This window comes from Poecilia reticulata, linkage group LG14 (assembly GCF_000633615.1).
Source record: "Poecilia reticulata strain Guanapo linkage group LG14, Guppy_female_1.0+MT, whole genome shotgun sequence".
NCBI lineage: Eukaryota > Metazoa > Chordata > Actinopteri > Cyprinodontiformes > Poeciliidae > Poecilia > Poecilia reticulata.
The window spans coordinates 5,580,600-5,603,667 of record NC_024344.1 but is presented as its reverse complement, the minus strand read 5'-3'; the positions used below and the strand labels follow the sequence as shown (position 1 = coordinate 5,603,667).

General features: G+C 36.8%; 1 protein-coding gene across 1 annotated transcript; it reads left to right on the top strand.

Annotated features, from left to right (window-relative positions):
* Positions 1 to 1,175: 1,175 nt before the first annotated feature.
* postna (periostin, osteoblast specific factor a) lies at positions 1,176 to 22,242 on the top strand. Its single transcript, XM_008427278.2, has 23 exons — positions 1,176 to 1,401; positions 2,203 to 2,301; positions 8,749 to 8,813; positions 8,895 to 9,052; positions 9,870 to 10,034; positions 10,113 to 10,259; positions 10,365 to 10,506; positions 12,304 to 12,516; positions 13,091 to 13,225; positions 13,397 to 13,542; positions 13,952 to 14,088; positions 14,405 to 14,535; positions 14,627 to 14,757; positions 15,958 to 16,060; positions 16,155 to 16,222; positions 16,318 to 16,363; positions 16,441 to 16,473; positions 19,016 to 19,231; positions 19,356 to 19,391; positions 20,178 to 20,222; positions 20,321 to 20,407; positions 20,485 to 20,520; positions 20,648 to 22,242. Exons 1-23 carry the CDS (start codon positions 1,283 to 1,285, stop codon positions 20,701 to 20,703), a joined length of 2,514 nt encoding a protein of 837 aa, XP_008425500.1. The 5' UTR covers positions 1,176 to 1,282; the 3' UTR covers positions 20,704 to 22,242.
* The last annotated feature ends 826 nt before the right edge of the window (positions 22,243 to 23,068 follow it).

Sequence of the window (23,068 nt, the reverse complement as noted above, 5' to 3'; positions counted from 1 at the left end):
AAAACTTCCTTTTCCAGACATTTTATTTGAACCTGACATTTGAAAGACCTGTAAGCAACGGTAGCATAGCATTGTCTTAGGCTCCCATCTGCTAAATATAGTCAGGATTCAGATRTACAGGTACTAAAAATTACATAGTTAAACTATGTGTCTTTCTCACAACAAAGAAAATGATTGCAAAAGTTTCTGTTATTTTCTCTACCAAAGTATGTTCTGTTGTCATTTTAATAGAAAAAGTATCATAGAAGARTTTGTTTGAATTTGTCTGCATCTCTTTGCATAAGCTGCTCTGTTCAGAAGTCAAGACTGTACTGAACACTCTCCGCAGAGGCTGATTCATGATGGACTTTTTTTCATTCCTCTTTTGAAAGTTGTATCCGATTTGGCTTCAACACAGGAGAGCAAGACAGCTGCAGAAAAAAAAAAAAAACTGGGACTGTGTTTAAGAGTTGAGGTTATGAGCATGACAGCGAGAAGAAGGAAGGCAGAAGAGGTTTAGGAAAAATAAGAAGATAATGGGAGGAAAAGTTGGTTCAAATAATAAATTCACTTCAGAAAAGACAAAGGAAAGCAGTGGGAAAGCAGGATCAAAGTGGGCTATAAAATAGGAATGAAAGAGGTCTTTAATGCAAAATCTCGACAACAAACAGACTTTCTCTGAGTAACCACAAATGGCTGATTAAAGTGATTTGAAAAGATGTCATAAGCGAGTTGGCTTGAGAACAGATATTAGGAGTACAAAATGTAATTCAGTGCATCTGTTTATTGTACGTTTTTATAAAAACTAAACAAAATAAAACACATGTTGACCACTAAAATTCTTTAACCAGGGCTCCTAATTGCATATTCCTTAAATTACTGTTAATTTTAAACATTATTTACAGCATGCATATTTTTAAAAATTGATTTGGTGTCCTTGGTGCTATGGGATGAGATGGTGGTTGAACAAGTTCATATAAAATGTGTGAAACAGCATGAGGAAGGAKGAGACAATGAACTTGTGCTGAAGTCTGGGCTGGAGGAAGGGTTTGGACTGAGAGGAAGGATGTGTGTGTGGTTGAKAGAAGGACGTCATGGTATGGAAAAGACAGTAGCAGAGTAAATAGAGAGTGGGTGTGTTGGAGAGTCAGGGATGTTGGTATAAAAGCTCCCCCTCTCACTTATGTTGTTCCATATCTTGTGGGTGGTTTTTTAAAAAAGGGTTGCAAGAGTGTGTATTCAAAGGACAAAAAGGAGAGTGTTTTGGTGACCTTGAGGCGCAGAGGACTGATAACTCCTCAAGATGGATCAGCTACCAGTGGTGACCTTAGTGATGGTGGCGCTCTTCTTTCTAGGAAGTGTGGATTCCTCAGCTTATGACAAAATAGTCACCCACAGTCGCATACGGGCGAGGAAAGAAGGGTAAGAAGAGAGGAAATCAATGGAAGGATAGATCAGGAAAATTATTTGCATGTAGATAGTCTTTACTGCTAAACAGAGAGATCAAACATTAGCTGCATTGGTGAAAAATTAGTAGATATGTGTGTTTGTGAAAGAAAACGGCTTTCACAAACGGCTAAGAGTTACACTTAATTTAAAATTGTGCTTAATTTAGTTTCATATTGTCATTTAGCATTTCAGCACTTTGTTTAATTTAAATTTGAGAATTAAAATAACGTCCCATTATTTTCAAAGGACATAAATGATGGGGGAAAAAATCTAAACAAACACAAAGTTGAACAAGTGGACATGTCCTTCACTAGCAGACACAAATATTAATTAACGTGTTAAAATATGTATGATTAATATTTGCTGGATTTTTTGTTCTTTGCTCATCTTTCACAATTAGTGATTGATACAAAGCGACATCTATTGCCATTTAAGTGACAATAGATGTAGAACATTTGCATAGAAATCTCATCAGTGATTTAAGTTTCTTTTACTGCTAAGTCTCTTAAGATTTTTACAATTTTTTTCTTAGCAAGGACAAAATTCTTTCTCAGAAAATTACTAAGAAAAAGTTTCTTTTTCTTAGAAATAAAATAAAATTTTGTCAAATCAATCACTGCCATTTCTGCTACCATTTTTGCTCATTTGTGTGTCTTGTGAAACTGATCTACCCTGTTCACACCTACATATGACACCATTACTCCTCCACTTGATTTTCACTTTTTTTCCTTGCTTTTTTTGTCCTTCCTCCCCACAAAATCCTTTCTCTGACAGGCCCAATGTGTGTGCACTGCAGCAAGTGGAGGGAACCAAGAAAAAGTACTTCAGCACGTGTAGAAACTGGTACAAAAAATCCATCTGTGGCAAGAGGGCGTAAGTCTTCCCTACATTGCTGATTTGTTCAAATATGCTTTGGGTCTTAGTTTTAAACAGTCATCTAAAGTGTAAACTGTTCCCTGCTTTACCAAATCCACTGAATAAAGAAAACTGTCAGATCAGAATGAATATTAGCTGTGAATTTTTCTTTGCATGAAAATTAAACACCCCCCAGCACTTTCAGGTGGATGAGGGCAGCTGAGTTTGAGTTCTCTAAATTTCTGCCTCTGTGGTCAACCAATCCAGCCACTTTCCTCCCTAGAAAAAGAGGCAGAATTTTGCATACTGTGAAACGACTGCACTCTTTGTTCTTCTTTCATACCCCTTCATCTCTAGTTTGGACTTGTAATGCAGTAATTTTCTATGTTGAACTTCTTCAACGTTACCCGGCTATGGATAAAATCTAGGCGTTGCATCTGGGTAAATGAGATTTTAGTCTTTATAAGCATGTTGAACTTTTACGTGCGTTCATGGAAATGTTCTGTTCTTACTTTAACTAGTTATGATTTAAGGAAGATATTTTTGAGCCAAAATCTGGAGGAATGTTGTGATGAATTTACCGCAACAATTTTATTTTATTTTTTTCTTGGGGAAACACCTCACCGAATGAGTGTGATATTAGGAAACAGCCAATGGAGTGTAAGGCACAGCTGGAGCTTCATACCTTATCAAGCAGAGAGTGTGAAAAATGTGGTGCAGTCTTTCAGACTATCATTAACATCCAGTCAAACACATTAATGCAAAGAAACCAACCTATTAGACAGCTGAGGAGATTTCAGAAATTGGACTAGAACATCCTTTCTTGTCTCTTGTCATGGAAATTCCTCTGCATCCAGACCTGAAATACAGAACATTCATATACACTAAGCTAGCAATAATAATAAAAGAAGAAAAAAGAGACGGAAGAGTAAAACCACACAGTCATAAAAATTAGTATTAGCCTCTTAGAAATGTTTATCTGAGTAATGCGAATGTAGTAGCAGGGATTAGGAGGTTTACAGTTGCAAATACACTGTAAACCTCCTTACACTTAATACACTTACACAATTCTCAAGTTTGTTATCAAAGCAATATTACTCAATTTTCCAAGAATTATTAGTGTCTTGCAGTCATAGTTCAGGGAATTTACTGCAAGACAAATTCCAAGAAAGACATTTTGATAAGACACAGTGGAACTTACAGTAGTAGTGTCCTCAGACCTAGTTAATCTATCAGATAGTGGGTCATTAAAAATAAAAAAAAAACCTGTAAATTAGTCATTCAGACTGAATGTATGCCAATCCGATGTAGTGATGAACTTTTCAAGTAGAAGTGGTTTTTGATTTGGCCACAAGGTCCTTCTGCTCAGGAGCAACGGATGGAGCAGAACATGGGGGGGAAAAAACAATCCACTCCAAACATGTTATCTGTCAATTACACATTCACTGAATATTCCATAACTCCTCTGCCAACCACCCCACCGCGATGGTGGGGGTAAAGGTGAAGGGGTGAGGTGCATTTCCATTTCCTGTATGTTCAGGAAATGGAAATGGGTGTCTGGCCTTAACTCCACTTAGGCACTCAAATCAAACTTTGCTTCACACTCCTGGTGCCTGATTTTGCTGAAGTTGGAATCTGATTCACAGTTTATCATTTGGGGGAAAATAAATACATTTCAACATTTCTACTTTTAAATCTTAAGTGTTTAGCCTGATCAGAGCTCAACTGAAGTATTCTGAACACAAGTGAAGATCAATCAGATTTGACACTTTGACCATCTTGAAGTGATTGAAAAGTGAAAATAAAATAGAGACTGGTGTGTTTTGGGAGTGTTTAGGATGACAGGCTCTCCATCAGGTGTCCTCCAGTCCAGGCTTTCAGCGCCAGTGAATCAAATGGCTGAATTGCCTCTTAGTATGCTGTCAAGTTCTCCAGAGTTCTGCTAATGACTTGATTATTTGACTCAGCTGTTGAAGGAGAGACACATTTAATAGTTGCAACAGCCGGTCCTCGAGGCCTGGATTTGATGACTCCAGCTCTTTCTTATGCAACAAGAACCCCGATGCTTTTGAACTTTTACTCCCCAAAGGGGAATAACATGTGTTCCTCTTGTCATTTGGCTTGCATATTGGAGCTTGGATGTTGGAATAAAGTCACACCTGGCGTGAATGTGTTCTGGTTGCATGTCAGAAAATCAGTGGACTTTTCTGTTTGTTGTGACGGCAACTAGTGACACAAGCCAATAAGAGCATATTACTCCACATTTTATGCTCTCAGACACTAATGGATCTGGTTCATTAACAGACACTCTGCAGTCTGGTTTCAGAGGAATATAATTGTTTAAACCTGTTAATAAATTACTAATTCCTGCAACTTTTCTGGGTATCCATCATATCGGATTCTGAACTCTGGATCGCTCCACCACTCCTGGCTTTCTTAGTCAGAATGTCAAATTTAGGGGTGATTCCTGTTGTATTTTCAACTGGAAACTTGTAAAGTCCAATTATTATGTAAAGAAAAACAACAACATAGGCCTGAACTCCAAGAAAAAGAGGTGAAACCATTTCTCTGTATTTTAAAGTACAACCTAAATGTTAAAGAAGCACTGAATGAGGCCTTTAGAGTGTAAAAGTGGTAGGAATAGTAAACAGGTTGGAGATATAAGATATAAATGAAGATATAAGACAGACAGTTTATCATGCATATGATTGGTTGATTGCATAACACAGAAGAACTGCAACAATTATCATTAGATAAAATTATTTAGATATGTGCGCTCATCTGTGCATCGATGCTCATCTGGAGGCCACATTGTTCTGATGATTGCTTTCAGCAAACTGCCTTGTTCTGTCTCTGGTCTTTACTGCACCTATTATCCTGTCAGAGTAAAAGCCAAGAAGAAGAAGTGACTTCATACCACCTCCGACTGCCAACAATTGCGCAACCGGTATTTATGTATTCAAAATTCTAATATAAAATAATATGAATGCTTTGCAATTTCCACAACAAAAGGCAGAAGATTAAAGGTGATTAAAGTTTGCCTGACTCAACCATTTGAAATTGTGAGGAAAAACATGTTTCTCACTAGTATATGCTAAAGATTAATGCATCACTAAGCACAGCATTAGTTCTGTGAAAAAACTGAAAAATAGCATTTGGAATTAATCATCCATCTGTTAATATATCTGAGCAAATTTTTAACCTAACCTATTTCAAGAATACTCCATCTGTGGATCAGAGTTGTGGATCAGCTTTCCCATTGCCTAACATTTTCTTTCTTTATGTGTGTCTCAGAGGAGATGTTTAAACTTATCAACCCCCAAATTCAATATTCAGCAGTGTATCCAGCAGTCAACACACCCATTTGTTTTCATCACATCCCTGCAATAATGTGCAGCCTGAGTTCCCTAAAACTGTTCCACTCTTTGGGGGAAAACTAATGCATTTTCTTCCAGTTTCTTTTAGTTTCAAGTTGCTAATTTTGGACTAAGGAAATATTTTGTATGTCTTAACTGGTCCATAACCAAGTCATGATTAGTCACAACAGAAACTCTGAAATAAGAGCTTATCTTTTCTTCAATAGAGTGAAAACACATGGAAAACCTTAAGAATGGGGGTTGGAGAGGGTATTACGTGAAATAGACTTTTGTTTTTTAGCTCCACATATTTTTTTATTTTTTACCATTTAAGCATCAGTTAAACTCTGCAACTCGAGCCATAATATTTCTGTTACATTTCAGTGTCATTTCATGTTCTTGAAGTGACATTTAAATACAACATTCTACATAGTAAGCCTGTGTAATAGCTTGGGTTCTAGTGTCCTGGTTTTATTTCTGCTAGTTTCAATTTAAATTTGATCATTTCTCTACCTCTGTATCTATAAACAGTTTGTACTGGGAGAACAGCACACTCTGAAGACTGACTAATGCAGAGACACATCAACCTCAGCTGGTATCAAAACCCCTTAGTCTTAACTAAGGGGTTTTGATACCCCTTAGTATCAAGGGGTATCAAAAAAAAAAGAAATGACCAGTGAACCACAATCTTGAATTATGCTAGAGTAAAATCTTATTTATAGACTACTAAAACTAAAACTGTGTGTTAACAGTGGAATTGTATTATGCTTGTGAACGTTTAGCAGTATTTCCTTTGTTGCAGTGATGCTGTTTACCTGCTTTTTTTTTCTCTTTTGCATTCAACAATGGCAGCAAAGACAGCAGTGGAGAAACACCATCATCCAGTGTGTGCATAGTTAGATTAAAAGTGGCATCTATAAGCAATGTATTAACACACGTGTCGGATTCCAGATCTGCCACAAATGTGTGAGCATTCCTTTGGATGTTGAGCCTAGAGAAAAAGACAAAGTACCCATTTTTTATAGATTTTATGAGTAGTCACTTATGCATTTCTTAATTGTGTTCATGCGTACTTTATACTTTTTGTCCAAGCTAGTTAAGGAACTGCTGGCTGAAAGCCTACATTTTGTTTTGGGTTGTCATTCCAGCATGGAGCCTGGAAATCCCAGGTTCTGACTCGGATAACAATCCAAAAAGATTCCCGGTTGGCTTTGCACATTTACAAGTTACATGATAATGTTACCCAAAAGATTTGAGACTTATTTTTGACTCCAAAAACAATGATTTGGTCCAATATCTTGTCTAATGTGATGGGGCCAGACACTTTCCATTTCCATCTCTGACGATTTTATTCTCTCCCTGGTCCGGTTCCCATTTGTTCGACTTAAAAAAAAAAAGATAAAAACAGGAAAGGTATGAGTAGGAATATTCCAAGAATTGTTTCCCAACCAGTTGGAAGCAGGTAATGATGAGGTTTTTGCTCACTCCTCATCAATGATCAGCATGGTTCATTTTCTGCTATATCTACAAAACCATTCCAAAGTAATGAAAAGTGGCCAATACTTGAAGGATCTGGGCCAGAAAAGTCACCCACTAGTTCCACTAAATGCACCACTATCTTCAGCTTATCTTGTGAGCTGTGATTCCCTGTCAGCTGTGATTCCCTGTCAGCGGAGCTGAAAAATGTAAATCGGGAGATGAAGTTTGGGTTAAGGCAGTGTAACAACTCCAAAGGTCTTCAATGAATACTTTTTTCTTTCTCCTAAAGTTTCCTTTCTAATTATCGCGACATGCCACAACTCAAAATGTAGCTTACATGAAACCCCAGAAAGAAATCCGAAACCTTAGTTTAACTCTAAAGTATTTTTACATATTTGTTGAAGCTGAAATCGTGACAATCATGTTTTTGGTTGCGGTACATTTCTTCAAATGGTGAATGATATTGATATTTTCACACATTATCTGCCTCAAAACATTATGTCATGAAATAGTGACAGTTTTGATAAATGTCTAAGATACATTTTCTTATAAAAGTTACATAAAGTGGCTTTAATTAAAAGATAATGTTCTGACTATACATTCCTATTCAGAGATATGGCTGCATATGTTATTAGAACTGATTTGAAAGCTTCTTGGTCGGAAATAATTATTAATCTTTCAGTTCATTTTAGACTGATCAATTGTTTGATGAGATTGCTAAAGTTTGAATTGATATAGTCAAGTATTGACCCGTCAATTCTGCTACAAGCAAGTCATGAGAACGATTTCATATAACAAACCTGTCTGCTTTCCTTGTTAACATGATAAATGTTTGTCATGTAAGTCTTCTGTGTCCTGTGGAGTGGTGGAGCAAAACTCTCAAGTCCAATAAAGTTTCTCTGACTTCGATGTCAACTCTTACAGACTTATTTTCTTCACCACATGGCAGCTGGAGAGTTTGTCCTTTGTTTTGCTCAGATTGTCATGTCTTTTGATCTGTACTGCTCTGTTGCACTGACTTTGTTCATTTGTTTTATTGTTATATGACATTTGCTGGATGTCATTAGCTGACTGCTGAGATAAATATTCATTAGAGTTTCCAAATGTCTTCTGAGTTATCTGTTGCAAAATTTTCACACTTTGTCTTTGGGAAATATTGAAGATATTTATTGTGCTTTGCTTCTGTTTTCTCCTTGCACTTATTTTTAAGATGTCCCCCATACACCATGTCCTCCTCATCGAAAAACATTAAACTTAGCGAAAGGGCTGCTTTGTGCAGCCTTGCTATGCTATTTTTTTAGTTCACCAGTCATGATCCAAACAGTTGTCATTGTCTCATGGCTCCAGATGTTGTCTTCTTTTTTCTCTCACTCAGCTGCCAAATCTGCTCACTCAAGAGAGCTTTTTTATTTTAATTCTCTCAACTTGCATTACATTCATATTTGATCTCCCTCTGTTTTATTTATTTTCATTCTGCTGCCAAAAAAAATTGAAACAGTACGACACACAGCAACTGCAAGTTCTTGAGTAATAATGAGGGTTTTTTATTATTATTCTACATCTGCTTCTGGTTTAAGGATTAACAGTGAACAGAAACTTTCACGTTTGTATTTATTTTTCCTTTTTCCAGGGAGGTCTTATATGAGTGTTGCCCTGGGTACATGAAGCTGGAAGGAATGAAAGGATGCCCTGCAGGTAGGATCCGCTGTGGTCTAAACTTATTGCTCTCTGTGGTTTAGTCAAAAATTTCTAACTCTAATTTTCTCTATCCTGCAGTGGCTCCAATTGAAAATGTATATGATACTTTGGGGCTTGTAAAGGCTACAACCACACAACGATACTCTGACATGTCAAAGCTAAGACAGGAAATCGAAGGCACAGGCACCTTCACTGTGTTTGCGCCCAGCAATGAGGCTTGGGATGAACTGAATCCTGTGAGTGATCTGGAGGTGTAAAATAGTCTTGTAACAAATATTCTAATTTCTTAACCGTTTCACACTTTCTCACATTTAAACCACAAACTTTTGCATTCAATTTATTGAGATTTATGGGATAGACCAAAATTGTTAAATGGGTGGAAAATGAAATGGTTTCTGTAAAATTATTGAAAAATTACAATCAGAAAAATGTGGCACAACCTGTTATTCAGCTCACTTTAATCTCATATCAACAAAAGTAATATTAAAGGAAACCAACTACATTTTGAAACCACAAACTTGTAAATAAACCTTATTAAACAGTAAATTCTGTTCTGCAAAGGCTTTAGAGATTTGTTAATGAACTTAAGGAACAAAGAACATATTAAAGAACGAGTAACACTAGGTAGTTGAGGGATGAAGCATTACTTGGAGAAAGCTATTGAAAAATATTATTTGCAGTTTGCCACAGGAGGTGCTCTGGATGTGTTAGATCACAATATGCTTTTAGACCTTGGTGCCCATCGTTACGTGTGGCAGAAAATGAACTTTTCAGATCATGCTGAATGCACCACATGCTTTGTGAAACCATGACAGCATCATTTTATCACCACCAAAGAACCTGAGCTGACGAGATCAGCTGGTCACCACCATTTTACACTTGTGCACTATACTTTATCGTGGTCTATTTCTTAAAATCCCAATGAAATACAACATTGTTTTGTGTTCATGTGCAACAATTTAGGGAGAATGAATTCTTTTTTTGAAATTACTGTACATACATGCATTAACAAAACCATTTCCCATACTGTCTTCGTTATTGTGACTTCCATAGACTGCACGAGCTGCTTTAGAGGACAATGTTAATATTGAGCTTTTCAACGCGCTTCACTATCACATGGTAAACCACCGCCTGATGACCAAAGACATGAAGAATGGAATGACTGTCACTTCAATGTACAATGACCAGGGGATCTTCATCAACCACTATCCTAATGGGGTCAGTCTAAGAAACACTCACAGGTGCAGAGTCATGTACTCATAATGACTGGACAGAAAATTGTATCTCTCTCTTTAGGTTGTGACTGTGAACTGTGCCAGGATCATCCATGGTAACCAGATGGCAACTAATGGCGTGGTGCATGTCATCGATCGGGTGATCAGCTCTGTCACTGGTTCAATCAAGGACTACCTGGAGAGTGAAGGAGAGCTTTCCTCTTTCAATGTAATCAAACTTGCAATGGCTTCAGCAGTTGAATTAAGTCTTGTATTCTCTGGATTTACATTTAACACAATATTTCTTGGGTTTTTTTGTTTTGTTTTTTCCTAGAATGCAGTATTTATTGCTGGTGTTATGGATAAGTTGGGCCAGCCTGGTCAGTTTACGTTGTTTGCTCCAACGAATGAGGCTTTCGATAAGCTGACGCCAGGATTCATGGAGAGTATCTTTGAAAACGAGCCGGTCATTAAAGGTACAAACATGATGTAATTAAATTGCTTATTGTCTTCTTATGATTTCAGCTAACTTTAACATTTTTCTGACCCTTTCAATGCTCCAGCTGCTTATATAATTACCACTTTAAATATGTTGCATGCACAGGCCCAAGACACTGTTGTGATGCTTTTTAAAACAATGCATTCACCCTATTTAATATCCGTCTTTTTTAACTCGGTTAATATTTTTCAAAGGCGCTTGCCTTAAAACACCACAAAAAAGTTTATAAATTAAATCATTTGCTTTGTTAAAGCACAAGATACTTAGTCATATGCATTCGTTTACTTATATGTTGTAGCTCAAACTTAATGCTAAAAACAAGGTTTACTTCTATTATAATTATGAATACATGTTATGTTAACACTTTAATAGTTTACCTTAAATTGAGTCAATCCTAAGAATTTGATATTTTACATGAGTTTCAAAACATTTTGTTTAGGTAGATTGATGAAAAACATGTTTCAGGCATAACTGTTGGAAAAACAAAGAATCAAGCTATAAAAAATATTGCTCTTTGTGGAATTTAATTTAGCCACTATAATCATAATTCCCTGGAATATTAGGACATCCATCATCAAAGACACTGTGTGCATTTACAGCCACACGCTAGTGCTGGCAAGAAAATATGCAATTTAATCTTACTGGCCAGATGACTCCCATCAAGTTCCACAGCTGGTCATCCCATAAACTGAGCTTCTGTTCCATACCACCAGGCTTAGGTCATCGTCCACAACACACTTGTACACACCAAGAAGTGTGTAACGTCAAACTGATACGGTGACTATTAGCTAATAGTTTTGATTTGGGCTCAGAAGATAAGAGGGAGTGTGTACTAGCTGCCTTCAAACCTCAGGAAACAAGCCAAATATACAAAAGTTATTTTTTGCAATCATTAAGACATATTTCTGAGAAGAGTACTTGTTTTTAGTTGAAAGAATTAACGTTTGCGCATCGCAGATGTCACATTATCAACAGCTACACCTCATTATTTAGTTAAAATAGATAAGCATCTAAGCATCTTTCAAGTGAGGAAATATTCAATTCCACATCCTGGTGATGAAAAAATTATACCAGAGAGATAGATGTCTGAAAGCACCAAAAACATTGAAGTGAAAATCCAAAGGAGCCTATGGAGCAAGAGTGACCCTGCTCTGATAAATCATGTTTTATTTTGCAGCATCTTAATGGTTGGTTGGTTGGTTGGTTGGGTGTGTGTGTGTGCGTGTGTGTGYGTGTGWGTGTGYGTGTGTGTGYGTGTGYGTGTGTGTGYGTGTGYGTGTGTGTGTGTGCGTGTGTGTGTGYGTGTGYGTGTGGGKGTGTGTGTGCGTGTGTGTATCCCAGGWMTAGGGAKCACATGCTACTAGAGTAGAAGAATGCAATCCTTCAGAGACAAAACACTAAAACACTGTGACCTCTGTTGGTAAACGGAATGTGACCATCACAAAACAAAAATGGTTCAGGATTGGATTGTGGAGCACAAAAACATATTGATTTGATCTAATCATTACTCAACACAAAGGCAGAAGAAGCAACAACCAAAATATCAAATGCACCACAGGCATTATATGATGTCCATCAGCCTTACAGTTCATCAATCTACTTTTCTGCTGCCAAGCAAGCCTTGATCAGTGAAGGCATGGACTCTACTTGACCTCTGAGGGTGGGCTGTGGGTACGGCTCACAGATGTTTGATTGAATTGATATCTACAGAATTTTGCTCATAGCTTTATTTAATTTCCCTAATATAACCTGATCAGCACCTCCTATATTTCAGCCCTGGTGACCTACCACCTGCTGAACAGTGTCCAGTGTGCAGAAGCAATCATGGCAGGATCAGTGTATGAGACTGAAGAGGGCAGCACCATAGAGATCGGCTGTGACGGGGATAGTCTGACTGTCAACGGCATCAAAATGGTGCTGAAGAAGGATATCGTAACCTCTAATGGAGTAATTCACCTCATAGACCAGGTGCTCATCCCTGATTCAGGTAAGTGACTAATGTTATTTAACTACACGACAGCAACTTACAAAAAGAACCCTTGGATTATTTTGTTATTTTGTCCCGTTATAACCACAAGCTGGGATTTTATGTAATATACTAACAAAAGGTAGGGCATAACTCTGAAGTACAGGGAACCGTTGCATCAACTGCAACTTTGTCCCAACTGATTCTAACCTCCATTTTGCTTCTCTGTCTGTGCCAAAGAGAAGAATCTCAACATTATGTGGCAATCACCATAATGATGATTGCTACCATCATGGTGATCACCATAATGATGATAATGATTGTGTGTTCAAGGAGCTGTTAAGTGTCCAGATTTAAAAAAAAACTAAAAAAAAAATAAGTAGTCATTTGACCAGAGCATATTCCTCCATATGTTGTTTTGTTTTAACTGAGAATTCAAAAAAATGTTCAACAGTGGATTTCTCCTTGTCTTTTATCCATTTAGGGAGTGCACTGTCAAATTAAAATAATTTTGATGTAAAAAAAAAGTCAAGGGGTTTCAATACCTTTGCAAGTATGTGTTTTGAGTTTTCCATGTTTGTATGCCCTTGATTAGCCAAGGAAGTGATGGAACTGGTTGGAAAATCTCAGAGCACTTTCGGCGACTTGGTATCTGAAATGGGTTTAACATCTTCCCTGAGTTCGGACACACAGTACACACTCCTCGCTCCACTAAATGCCGTCTTCACAGGTCAGTTGAAATAGGTTCTTTTGAAAAACATAAAACAAGCTATTCTGTGTGATAGGTTTACATTTCATGCCATTAACATCTTACGTCCAGAAAAGAAAGTGGAAGCGATCTTCTGCAATATTTGCTTTTTCTAGCTTTATTTTAAAACTAACCGTAATGTGTGCTTTTCAGACGAAGTGATGGCAGATGACGAATACCTGAGAATCATTCTCCAAAACCACATGCTGAAGTTAAAAATCTCACTGAGTATGCTGTTCAGCGGACAGCTGCTGGAAACACTTTCTGGCCAACTGCTCAGAGTCTTCATCTATCGCACTGTGAGAGCTATGTCTGTGTCCGTTTGTGAGAACTGAGAACAAAGTATGTCAAAATATAATTATATATAAATATATTTGAAGTGAAAATCAATGACAAACAGTAGCTCCCACCTTTGAAATCTGAAGTCGATGGGTAAGCCGTTTGTCGATATTGTGGTTGTATTTCACCTGGAAGGCTTGGAAGCTAGCAGCTTCCAAGCTGCAGCTTCGTTTCTGCTTGCTCGCTTTGGAAGCTACAATCATATGGGATTCATTTCTTCACAGAAACATTGTATTGTTTAGTTTGATTGATTGTGATCAAAGAGGATTGTGTGACAGAACTAACTCCCCTTGAAAGAAATTGTTTCCAGATTCAAACAGTGATTGTTAGATGTGTGATTGAACTCTCTGGATTTCTCTCTTTTCAAAGGCTGTGTGCATAGAAAGTGCATGCATGGTCCGAGGCAGCAAAGAGGGAATGAATGGGGCCCTTCATGTGATGACGTCGTTGATCAAACCAGCCGACAAAACGGCCTTTGAACTCCTGGATGCTGATGGAAATTTTAAGTGAGAAATTTTTTTTTCATATATTTATTTTACTTTCAAAATGAACCATACAAAACTCATAGCAAAATGTTCCTGCTTTTTCTAATGTGTGTCAGATTAAAAGATCCCTTTATAGTGATTCTACTTGCAGCCTCTTAGCAGCTTACATGGTCTTCATTTACCTTCACTGATTGTAAATTTTAAAATCGTAACATAATTTCTGCTGAATGTTCACGATCCGTAATTCCTGTTTAGTTTTTTTTTATTTAACATTTTAAAATGTTCTTTTTTTGTTCTTTCTTTCTGCTCTCCCACTGACAAATAATGGCATTGGCAGGATTTTCTTGTCACTAATGGAAACAGCTGGTCTGGGAGATTTGCTGAAGCAGAATGGCTCCTACACAATCTTTGCACCAACTGACGAGGCATTTGAAGGCCTTGGTGCAGATGACTTGGATTTACTTAAAAGTTAGTATCCATCAAAACCCCACCATGATTTTAGTAGCTCAGGTATGCATTTGAGTAATCAAATCAAAATCGTCTGTGTCGTCATTGGCAGGTGATGTAAAGGCTTTGAGAAACATTCTTCTCTACCACTTCAGTGAGGGCATCATCATCAATGGAGGACTAGAAGCTAAAGTGACTAATCTGCTGAAAACTCTGCAAGGCAAACCCCTCCAACTTAAATCTGTAAGAGCTTTTCCTTTTCTTCTACATCCTCAACTCAAAAAAGCAGAAATTGACTGAATACATGCATCTGTCATCAATTAAGTGGCCATTTTGAAACCAAGATCATTCTGTTTTTTTGAACAAGCCCAAAAGTCTCCACAAGAAGGCATCACAATTAGATGCCCAAATCTATCACTTCAGTGAGGGTTGACTCCTTTCGAATATCAGATCCTAATGAAACTCCTGACCAAACACAGCCACCTTGTATAAAAAGCTCATTTCAGCTTCTTGTAGCCAGAATCTTGTTCTTTTATTCATGATCTATAGGTTACCTCGAGTGACTTACAGGCAAGAGTCTGAACTCAGACAGATAAGTAAATTTACAGCTTGCTTTTGGGCTCAGTGTTTTTTTTTTTCTCATTACAACAAACTGAAGCAGAAAGACACATTTCTTCAGGTAACATCCTAATCAATCTACCATTCTCTGGTTCCACAGTAAGATGTTTCATCCCCTCCTGAGTTCTGATCTGGAGGGAAAAATTTTGTTTTCTACACTTGACCACATATTTTCAGAACTTAAAAACTGTACATGTAAGATCCTGAAACAAGTTCAAAATCTGCTTTCAAATGGATTTAGCGGCACATATACAATACAAATGTCACCAAAAAAAACCTAAACATTCTTCAAACTTCAGGTAAATTGGATGCATAAGCATCTCTTGAATGAAATATGTTGCAGGTGTTAAAGATAAAACAAAGGTTGAGTGCTTTTCAACACTCAACCTTTGTTTTACCTTTAACTACCTTTGCTGTTTCCACATAAACATGCTTTTATTATTGTGTAATTAAATTTTATGGCCACACATTCTGGGGATTTGAGTTTTGGATTCAACTTTTTTCCAACTTTCTCATCTTAAACTCTCATCAGAGAGACCTATATGAAAACTGCTTCAAGGCTAAACAATATGCTGTGAAGAACAGCCAGGAGTAATAAAGCATGATATCTTATCTTAAACTTCAATGCGAATTCTTTACCTTCACTCCTCATGTCTACCTCCCACGGAGCCTCAACCTGCTTCAGCTTGTTTATTTTTGGAGTCGGCTACAATGAAGTGTTGCAGTATCTTGGCTTTCTAATACATTTCTCTTTCAAAATTATATAAAAAAAGACATTCTGTAGGTTTGATTTTTGTTTGCATTTTTTTCCTCTTTCCCCCAAAGGAACATAATTCTATCCATGTCAACTCAGTGGAGATTCCCAAGAGTGATCTGATGGCTACAAATGGTGTGGTCCATGTGGTGAAAAATGTTCTCTACCCAGCAGGTAAGAAATGGCATGCAACACCCCACCATGTGTGTTCGAGTGGCATAATATGCATATTGCATAATCAAGAAGATATGCTGCATGTCGTGTATAGACCTTCCTGTGGGCCGTCAGGACCTCCTGTTGGTGCTGCAAAAGCTGATTAAGTATATTGAAATAAAGGTATTGGAACCACACACACACAAAATAACCATCATGATTAAAAGAGAAAACTAGTCTGTTTAGTATATCATCTGTTTGTGCTTTTTGTTATTTAGTTTGTTTCTGGATTTACTTACGCTGAGATCCCACTCACCTTTATTAGTAGGTGTTCTTTTTTTCCCTTTAATGCTGTAAGATGAGTAAAAATAGAAGCTAAAACTAATTTTACTACTTTACAGAAAGGATTATCACAACTACTCGTTACATTAAAGGTAAGACGAACAACACTGTTAAGATATAGAGCAGCTTTGTTGTGGAGTCCCTGACAGGCTCTGTTGGTATAAATGTTGTTTAATGAACAGTAACTATAGAAATCCATTATGAAGCAAGATTAAGCTCAGTAGTACATTAGAACTATTGTCTGGTCCTACTTTTTTTTTCTCCACTCTCATTATCATTTAAGCCTCTGTTGGTATTTCTAAGTAGTTACAAATGAGGTAGTATGGGTTTAAAGTCAAAGGCCATAAAGGTCATGTGGAAGTTGTTTCCTCATTTAAACTGAGCCAATGCAAATTGCATAGAGTGTTAAAATTGTTATGAATCAGAAAAAAAAGCTTTCATAAGTAATTGGGCTTCAATTCAAACTCGGATATCTTAAACTCCCAAGGTTTGCATTTGAAAAATTTGAAATGACGCAGAGGAAAAAGAATGCAACCGACTTGATAAGACCTTGACGCCTGCTCCCTGCTATATTCAACTGAATTGCACTTCTTCTTGCCAACATACTTTATCATGCTAAAAGTATTATGATTCAGTTTTTGAAAAACTATTCTAGTGTTTATGTTACAAACATCATTAGTCTGAATTATATTTAAGGAATTCTACTTCTCAAAAAACTGATCAGACATAACTGAAGTCAAATACTTTCTAGGTTTGTTGAAATCCTTAAATAAATTCACAGTCACTCTACCAGTCAAAATTTATTTGAGTCTCACATTTCAGCAGCAAGGTAGTTCAAAGCGTTACATCTGCCCCAACTAATCTTGAACTACTTTGGAAAGACAATTGGGTAAAAAGTTTTGCCTCTTCTGGAAATATTTTAGAGACATTTCTTAAAGGCCTGGCAGCTGCTCCAGCATTGTTTCAGCCAGGCTGCATACGTAGTTGCAAAACTTCTGCCATAATGTGAAGTGATGATGAGGGACCCAAATGCAGAAGAGAAGGCGAGTAGATTGAGGAATTTTAAGGGAGAAATAATTAAATAAAACTAACAAAAACTCAGTGAACAGCAAAAACGGGAATTAAAGGAAGAACCGGATGGCATGAAGATAACAGGAGGATTCAGTGAAAAATGAATGAAGGGGAGCCGTTTAAATAAGGAGCGTTTGAACGCTGGAGCAATGGTGCTATAAAACAAGGTGGGGAATTGAGGGAGATATGGACAGGGTGAGCTGTGAGGACTAAAACTGACAGGGGAGCAGGAAATAAAGCTAATCCTAGCCAAAATAATTAGACATTAGTAAATATGTACAATCTAACTAAAATAACTTATAAAACAAACAGATCTTCAGTAATACAGAAAAAGTCTGATCTAATCATAACAAAGAATAACTAAGGCAAACACAGTGAAATGATCAAAACTATAAACACAGAAGAAAAAAAAACCCGACCCAAAATCCTGACAACTCTCTATTATTCTATGTAAAAAGTTTTAGAAACACATGCATCCTTTTTTTCCACCTCAGAATTAGGCTCCACAATAACCGAGGTCTGTGGATGAATCATAACAAAAAGTGAAGAAAAAAAAATGGTGATAAACACTTTTACCAGCCATTTTAATACTTTGTTGCCAATATCACGTTGAGTGTTGCAACAGTATTATATGCACAAAGGTAAACAGCCAAAGTTTGAAGAGTAAATTACCTTCTCACTTTATGAGCTAATTTCAAAGAGCAGATATTACTCTGGCTTTGAGACTAAATGTAGGCCAAAAGGCCCCAGGCCACAGATTAGAAGGCAGTTGTAATTCCTTTTATGGCCCTTATAAATATTGTCAGATAAAACATAGTCATAGGTTTGAAATAGGTTTCTGGCAGATGTTCTTTTTTTTTTTGTCATGTTATTTTCAAATCTTTTTAAAAAGAAAATTAAAAGCATGCTTTTTGGAAAATACTGAAATGTGTGATGTATGTTATAAAACTAATGCAAATGGGTTTCTAAAACGCAAGTAGATGACTTTTAATAAGTCTGTATGATTGGATCTGGAGTAGTACAGGCTGAAGGGAGGCTTTCCAATCTTTGGACTGCCAAATCAGTTTTTGTCATCCTGGTCCCAGTGTAGATTCTGCCAGGCCAGCCCCTCTTTGACCTCTAGGTGTCAAAGAGGGGCCGGGGAACCTAGAGTTAAGGAGGTGTAGACAGATTTGGGCCTCATTTGAATTCATGTGGGCATTGCTTTACTCTTGTGTTGATGAAAGAGCGAGGCTAAAAAGTTACGTTTTACATTTACATAAACTTCAACTCTCACCTGATTTCACCACCAACTCACCAACTCTCACCTGTGGTGCCATGATTTGGATTATGACAGAAAGAACTAGATTACTAACATAGGTGGTTGGAACGAGTTTCCTTTGTATGGTGGATATGTGGATCCACAATCTTTGGTCCACTCAAAATGCTTTTATTTAACAGGTAAACTTAATCCACTGCAAAAAGCAGATTAAAATATATATAAACAGTTTTAAAGCTACATTTTATGGTTAGAAATGCCTTTGCAACATTTATGAACATAACTTTTAACATGTTTCTTTTTAGTACCAGAAACAGAAACGGTGATCATTGAAGAAAAACAACCTTCGATTAGAACGGTTACCACAGTCATTGAAGGGAAGCCGAACGTCAAACAAGTGACAAGAGTGATAAAACCAGCTGGCTCACAGGTGTCTGCTGAGGTGGATCAGTCCACCAAAACGGTAACCAGGGTCATTGGCCGACAGCCTGCCGTCAGCAAGGTCACAAGAATTATCGGAGGTAAGTTTAAAAAAAATGTGCATTTGGAAAATGTATTCATCATTTGTGTTGTGGGTCCAAAACAACCATGGAAATATGAAAAGCAACAAGCTGATCACTTGTGATCTGATGTGTTTTAATGCAGGTGGAGACAGAACTAGTAGGAGGAGGACAGAAACAAGTAGGTTGCTCTAAAATGTTGAATCCTTTCCAGAGGGCATTAAACCTCGATTTAAAACAATGTCTCTTTCAACAAAAACAGTCTCTATCTTGTTAAACTTTGAAATGTTGTGGTGTGGCCTTAGACAGGCCTTTCATTGTCTTTTTAGTGTGACTAGTTTAAAAATATCTCTGTAAAGAAGAGATGTGAAAGCATCATTGACAGTTACTGCAGTAGCTCAATGGAAGGTGTTGCTGCAAAGTTTAGAAAGACCAACTCTCAAGCTTCTAGGCAATTTATTTTAGTATGGAGAAAAAAACTGAAGATGTATGTAGAGCTGTGTCTACCGTTTCACGGCACTGCATGTCTGAAAATAATAGGAAATAGCACCATGCTTGGCAAAATGCAAAAAGCATATCAGCACAAACACATGGACCATCTGTTGAGCAAGGTGGTAGATGATGAATGGTGATGGGGCCATGTCTATGTTGCCATGGCCCCTGGACACCTAGCAGTCCCTAGTTTGCTCATGACTTTGTCTGTATGACAAAAATAAATATACAATCATCTCTTTGAAAGCTGACTTGAAATGGGTTAAATATAAGTATTAGATTCTAAACTTAGCTGCATATCTAAAACAAAATGGCTAAAAAGCCTGTCAAAATTCAGTCCTCAACTTGACTGAAATGCAGTGAGCAGATTTCAGCCTGAAATAACTAAAGGAGTAATGGGAATCAAATTCAGTCAATAGAGATTCAAAACTGTTAAATGACACCCAACCCTCTTCTCCCATCCTCATCATTAAAGGTGAAACCACAATCACCACGGTGAACGAGCCTCAGATCATTGCGGGTAAGAAGTTTGCACGGTTGAGTTTAAAAAGACTCAACAAAATCAGTATTAATGCATGTCCAGTGACTATCTTTAAAGAGGTTTGTTTGCATATTCAGTCCCAGATTTGTCTAAGATCACCAGCTTCGGTGATAACCCAGCTCTGCTGAAGGAAGAATCTGGGAAAATCACCAGACTCATTCAAGGTGAAAGCCTTTACCTGCAAATCTGTAAAGATTTAGCAATGTATCAGCATGACTGAAAAAGCTGTTTCCTTTTACAGAGGGCGGAGGATTTTCTGCAGCTAAGAAGCCACCGAGTAAGAGCCTGGATAGAAATATAAAGCCTTAACCTGCAATTATTTTGTTCTGTAGCCTAATTTAACTGTTTCCCATTTATCCTCCATCACAAACCCGATATAATTAGTCCTGTTTTATCTTTCACAGCTGCAGTAAGAAGAAGAGCAAGGCTGGTCAAACGTCATTACAAACCAAAGGAGTGATGTGAAACAGAAGGAATGCATGATCAGTGCTCCTGGTTGAGTTCTGGTGTAACTGTGGACTAATTCAGATTAATCGAGTGAATCAAGCAATTTATTTGTCTTAACATCATCTAAGCCAATCTCTGTGTGGTAGGAATGATGTGTTTTAGTTTTGTAATGAAATTGAAATACTTTTCATGTGAATGTTGCATCTTAAAGCCAAAATTTTATAGTGGAATAAATGGGGGATGAAAAATAAGACATTTTACAAATGATCCTTTAAAGTTTTTATGTTGTGAAGACATTTCTTAGGAAGACTTTTGGGGGGTTTGTAATGAGTTTCTGTATAAAATTATGCTTCTAAAATCAAGACAAACGGTGTTTTAATATCACTATGCTGTTATTCAAGTGGTAGTGAAAAATAAATTGGATATTTTTTTCTCAGTTTTCAAGAAACCTTTTGTTGAAACTTTCTCTTTGTCCAGAATATAAGTTTCTACCATGTTTGCATCTAACATTAACAATGTTGCTGAAAAGAAAAAAAAAATACATTTGTAAATACATATGAAATAGACTTTGTTTCATTTGTTTTTCATATTGTTGAGATATTACCTGAAATATTTAGCAATAGAGCATATAGTCCTCTAATGAAAAGTTAAATGTCGCCAACAAAGTTACGTCACTTGCAAGATTGCTTCAGTCCCCATTAGATACCAGTGATTACAGCATTTACTTACTGTGTATTTATTTATTTAAATTTTGGGTCAATGTTATAATTGCTGTTAAATTATGTCAATGTTGTTTTAAAAGTTATTTGTGAAATGAAAATAGTTTCAGTTTGGAGCTGGTCATCTCAGAATATATTTTGAATTATTTGACATCTATGTTTTAGTGACTTGATCCTTCTGTACTCCGATTAGTTATCTAAACTGCTTAAAGGAAACATGATTGATTTTTAATAGCTTGATAGCAAAAAGCTTCATATCATTGAATTTCTGGCTGATGCAGAATTAAATGGAGTAGGCCACACCCACTTCAGTCTCTACACCTTGATCATGTCGCCCATGTCAAATAACGCCACTATTTGCACATTTTTAAAAGTCGTTTAAAAAAATGTTTTATTGTCTGGTGTCTGTCTCCAGCCCAGACAACAATATGCCTGAAGAATTACAACGTTAGCTTTATTGCTTAAAAGATTTATAATCATATAAATCCTGGAGACAAGTACATGACATACCTCCAGTTACACAAAATTGTCTTTATATCCACAGTTGTCTTTGCAAATGTCCCAATCACACCATAAACATGTAACCATAACAAAAAGATGTCACACATCCGAGCCAAAACATGCTTATGCCAAAATCTATCTCATGGGCTTCATTTTAAGGACGTATTAAAATTGTTTTGTAAGTGGAGAGAGGGGCCATTTTGTTGTTCTATTTTATAGGAACAGAGAGCAAAACTACCAAGTAAATCTGGAACCTGGAAGTCTGGCCATGATATGTTGTTTTTTGCTGACCCTGTGTAATCCCATGTTTATTATTAAAAACCTCACCAGCAACTCATTGCATTTTTATATGAATTTGACTATTCGCAGCAGTGACAAGTGCCATCTTAATGAGAGAGCATTATGACTGGTGTCTCTGTAACAATATAGCTACACATGTAAGCGGTCATACTGAGTGCAATTTCCATTCGAAGAAATTTATTGTTTTTTTATGTATTCATTTTTTACGACCACAAGGTACATGAGCGTGCAGTATGCATTATGGTCCCCCAGTTCTCAGAATCATTGCAATCCGTCTCCCAGAATCTGATCCAAAGATTTCATACATTCTTTTTCTCCAAGTGCAATTCCAGAAAACTACCCTGTTTGTTCTTCAACTCTAAATTAAAACCAGCCAACCATAGCAGCAAATCAAAAATTTATGGAGCTTGAGGGGAGTCTGCAGAGACAAGAGCAAAGTCTCATCCAGATTTACTTTATGATTGATGAACTGTGACTGAAAAGGATTTCCAAATAACCTCAAATGCACGACTGGTGTAAATCGAAGACAGGGGGATTAATTTAATGTGGTTCAATGTGTTTGGTCGAAAGAGATCAAGAAATACACCCCATCATGCTTGATGCAAATAAACTATTATCTGCTCTGATATACACATAAAAAGAACATAATGACAATTATTTATAATTTTGCTTAAATTCACTGATTAAGGATTTCTAATTACTTTTAAATTTCCTAGTTGTGAATAACTATATGCTAATGTATACGAGCCTTTGAAAATATTGTACTATTCCAAATAGTGTTAAAAACATGAAAAACAGAAGAAAATGTGTGCGAGGTTATAAAAATTAAGGAAAAAAGAAAAAAATTAGATTTTTAAC

Excerpts from the sequence above, each read along its gene's own strand:
- postna (XM_008427278.2), top strand. The coding sequence starts at position 1,283 with ATGGATCAGCTACCAGTGGTGACCTTAGTGATGGTGGCGCTCTTCTTT. Across the intron at positions 10,035-10,112 it reads TCAACCACTATCCTAATGGG|GTTGTGACTGTGAACTGTGC; the intron begins GTCAGTCTAAGA and ends CTCTCTCTTTAG. Across the intron at positions 13,543-13,951 it reads GAGTCTTCATCTATCGCACT|GCTGTGTGCATAGAAAGTGC; the intron begins GTGAGAGCTATG and ends CTCTTTTCAAAG.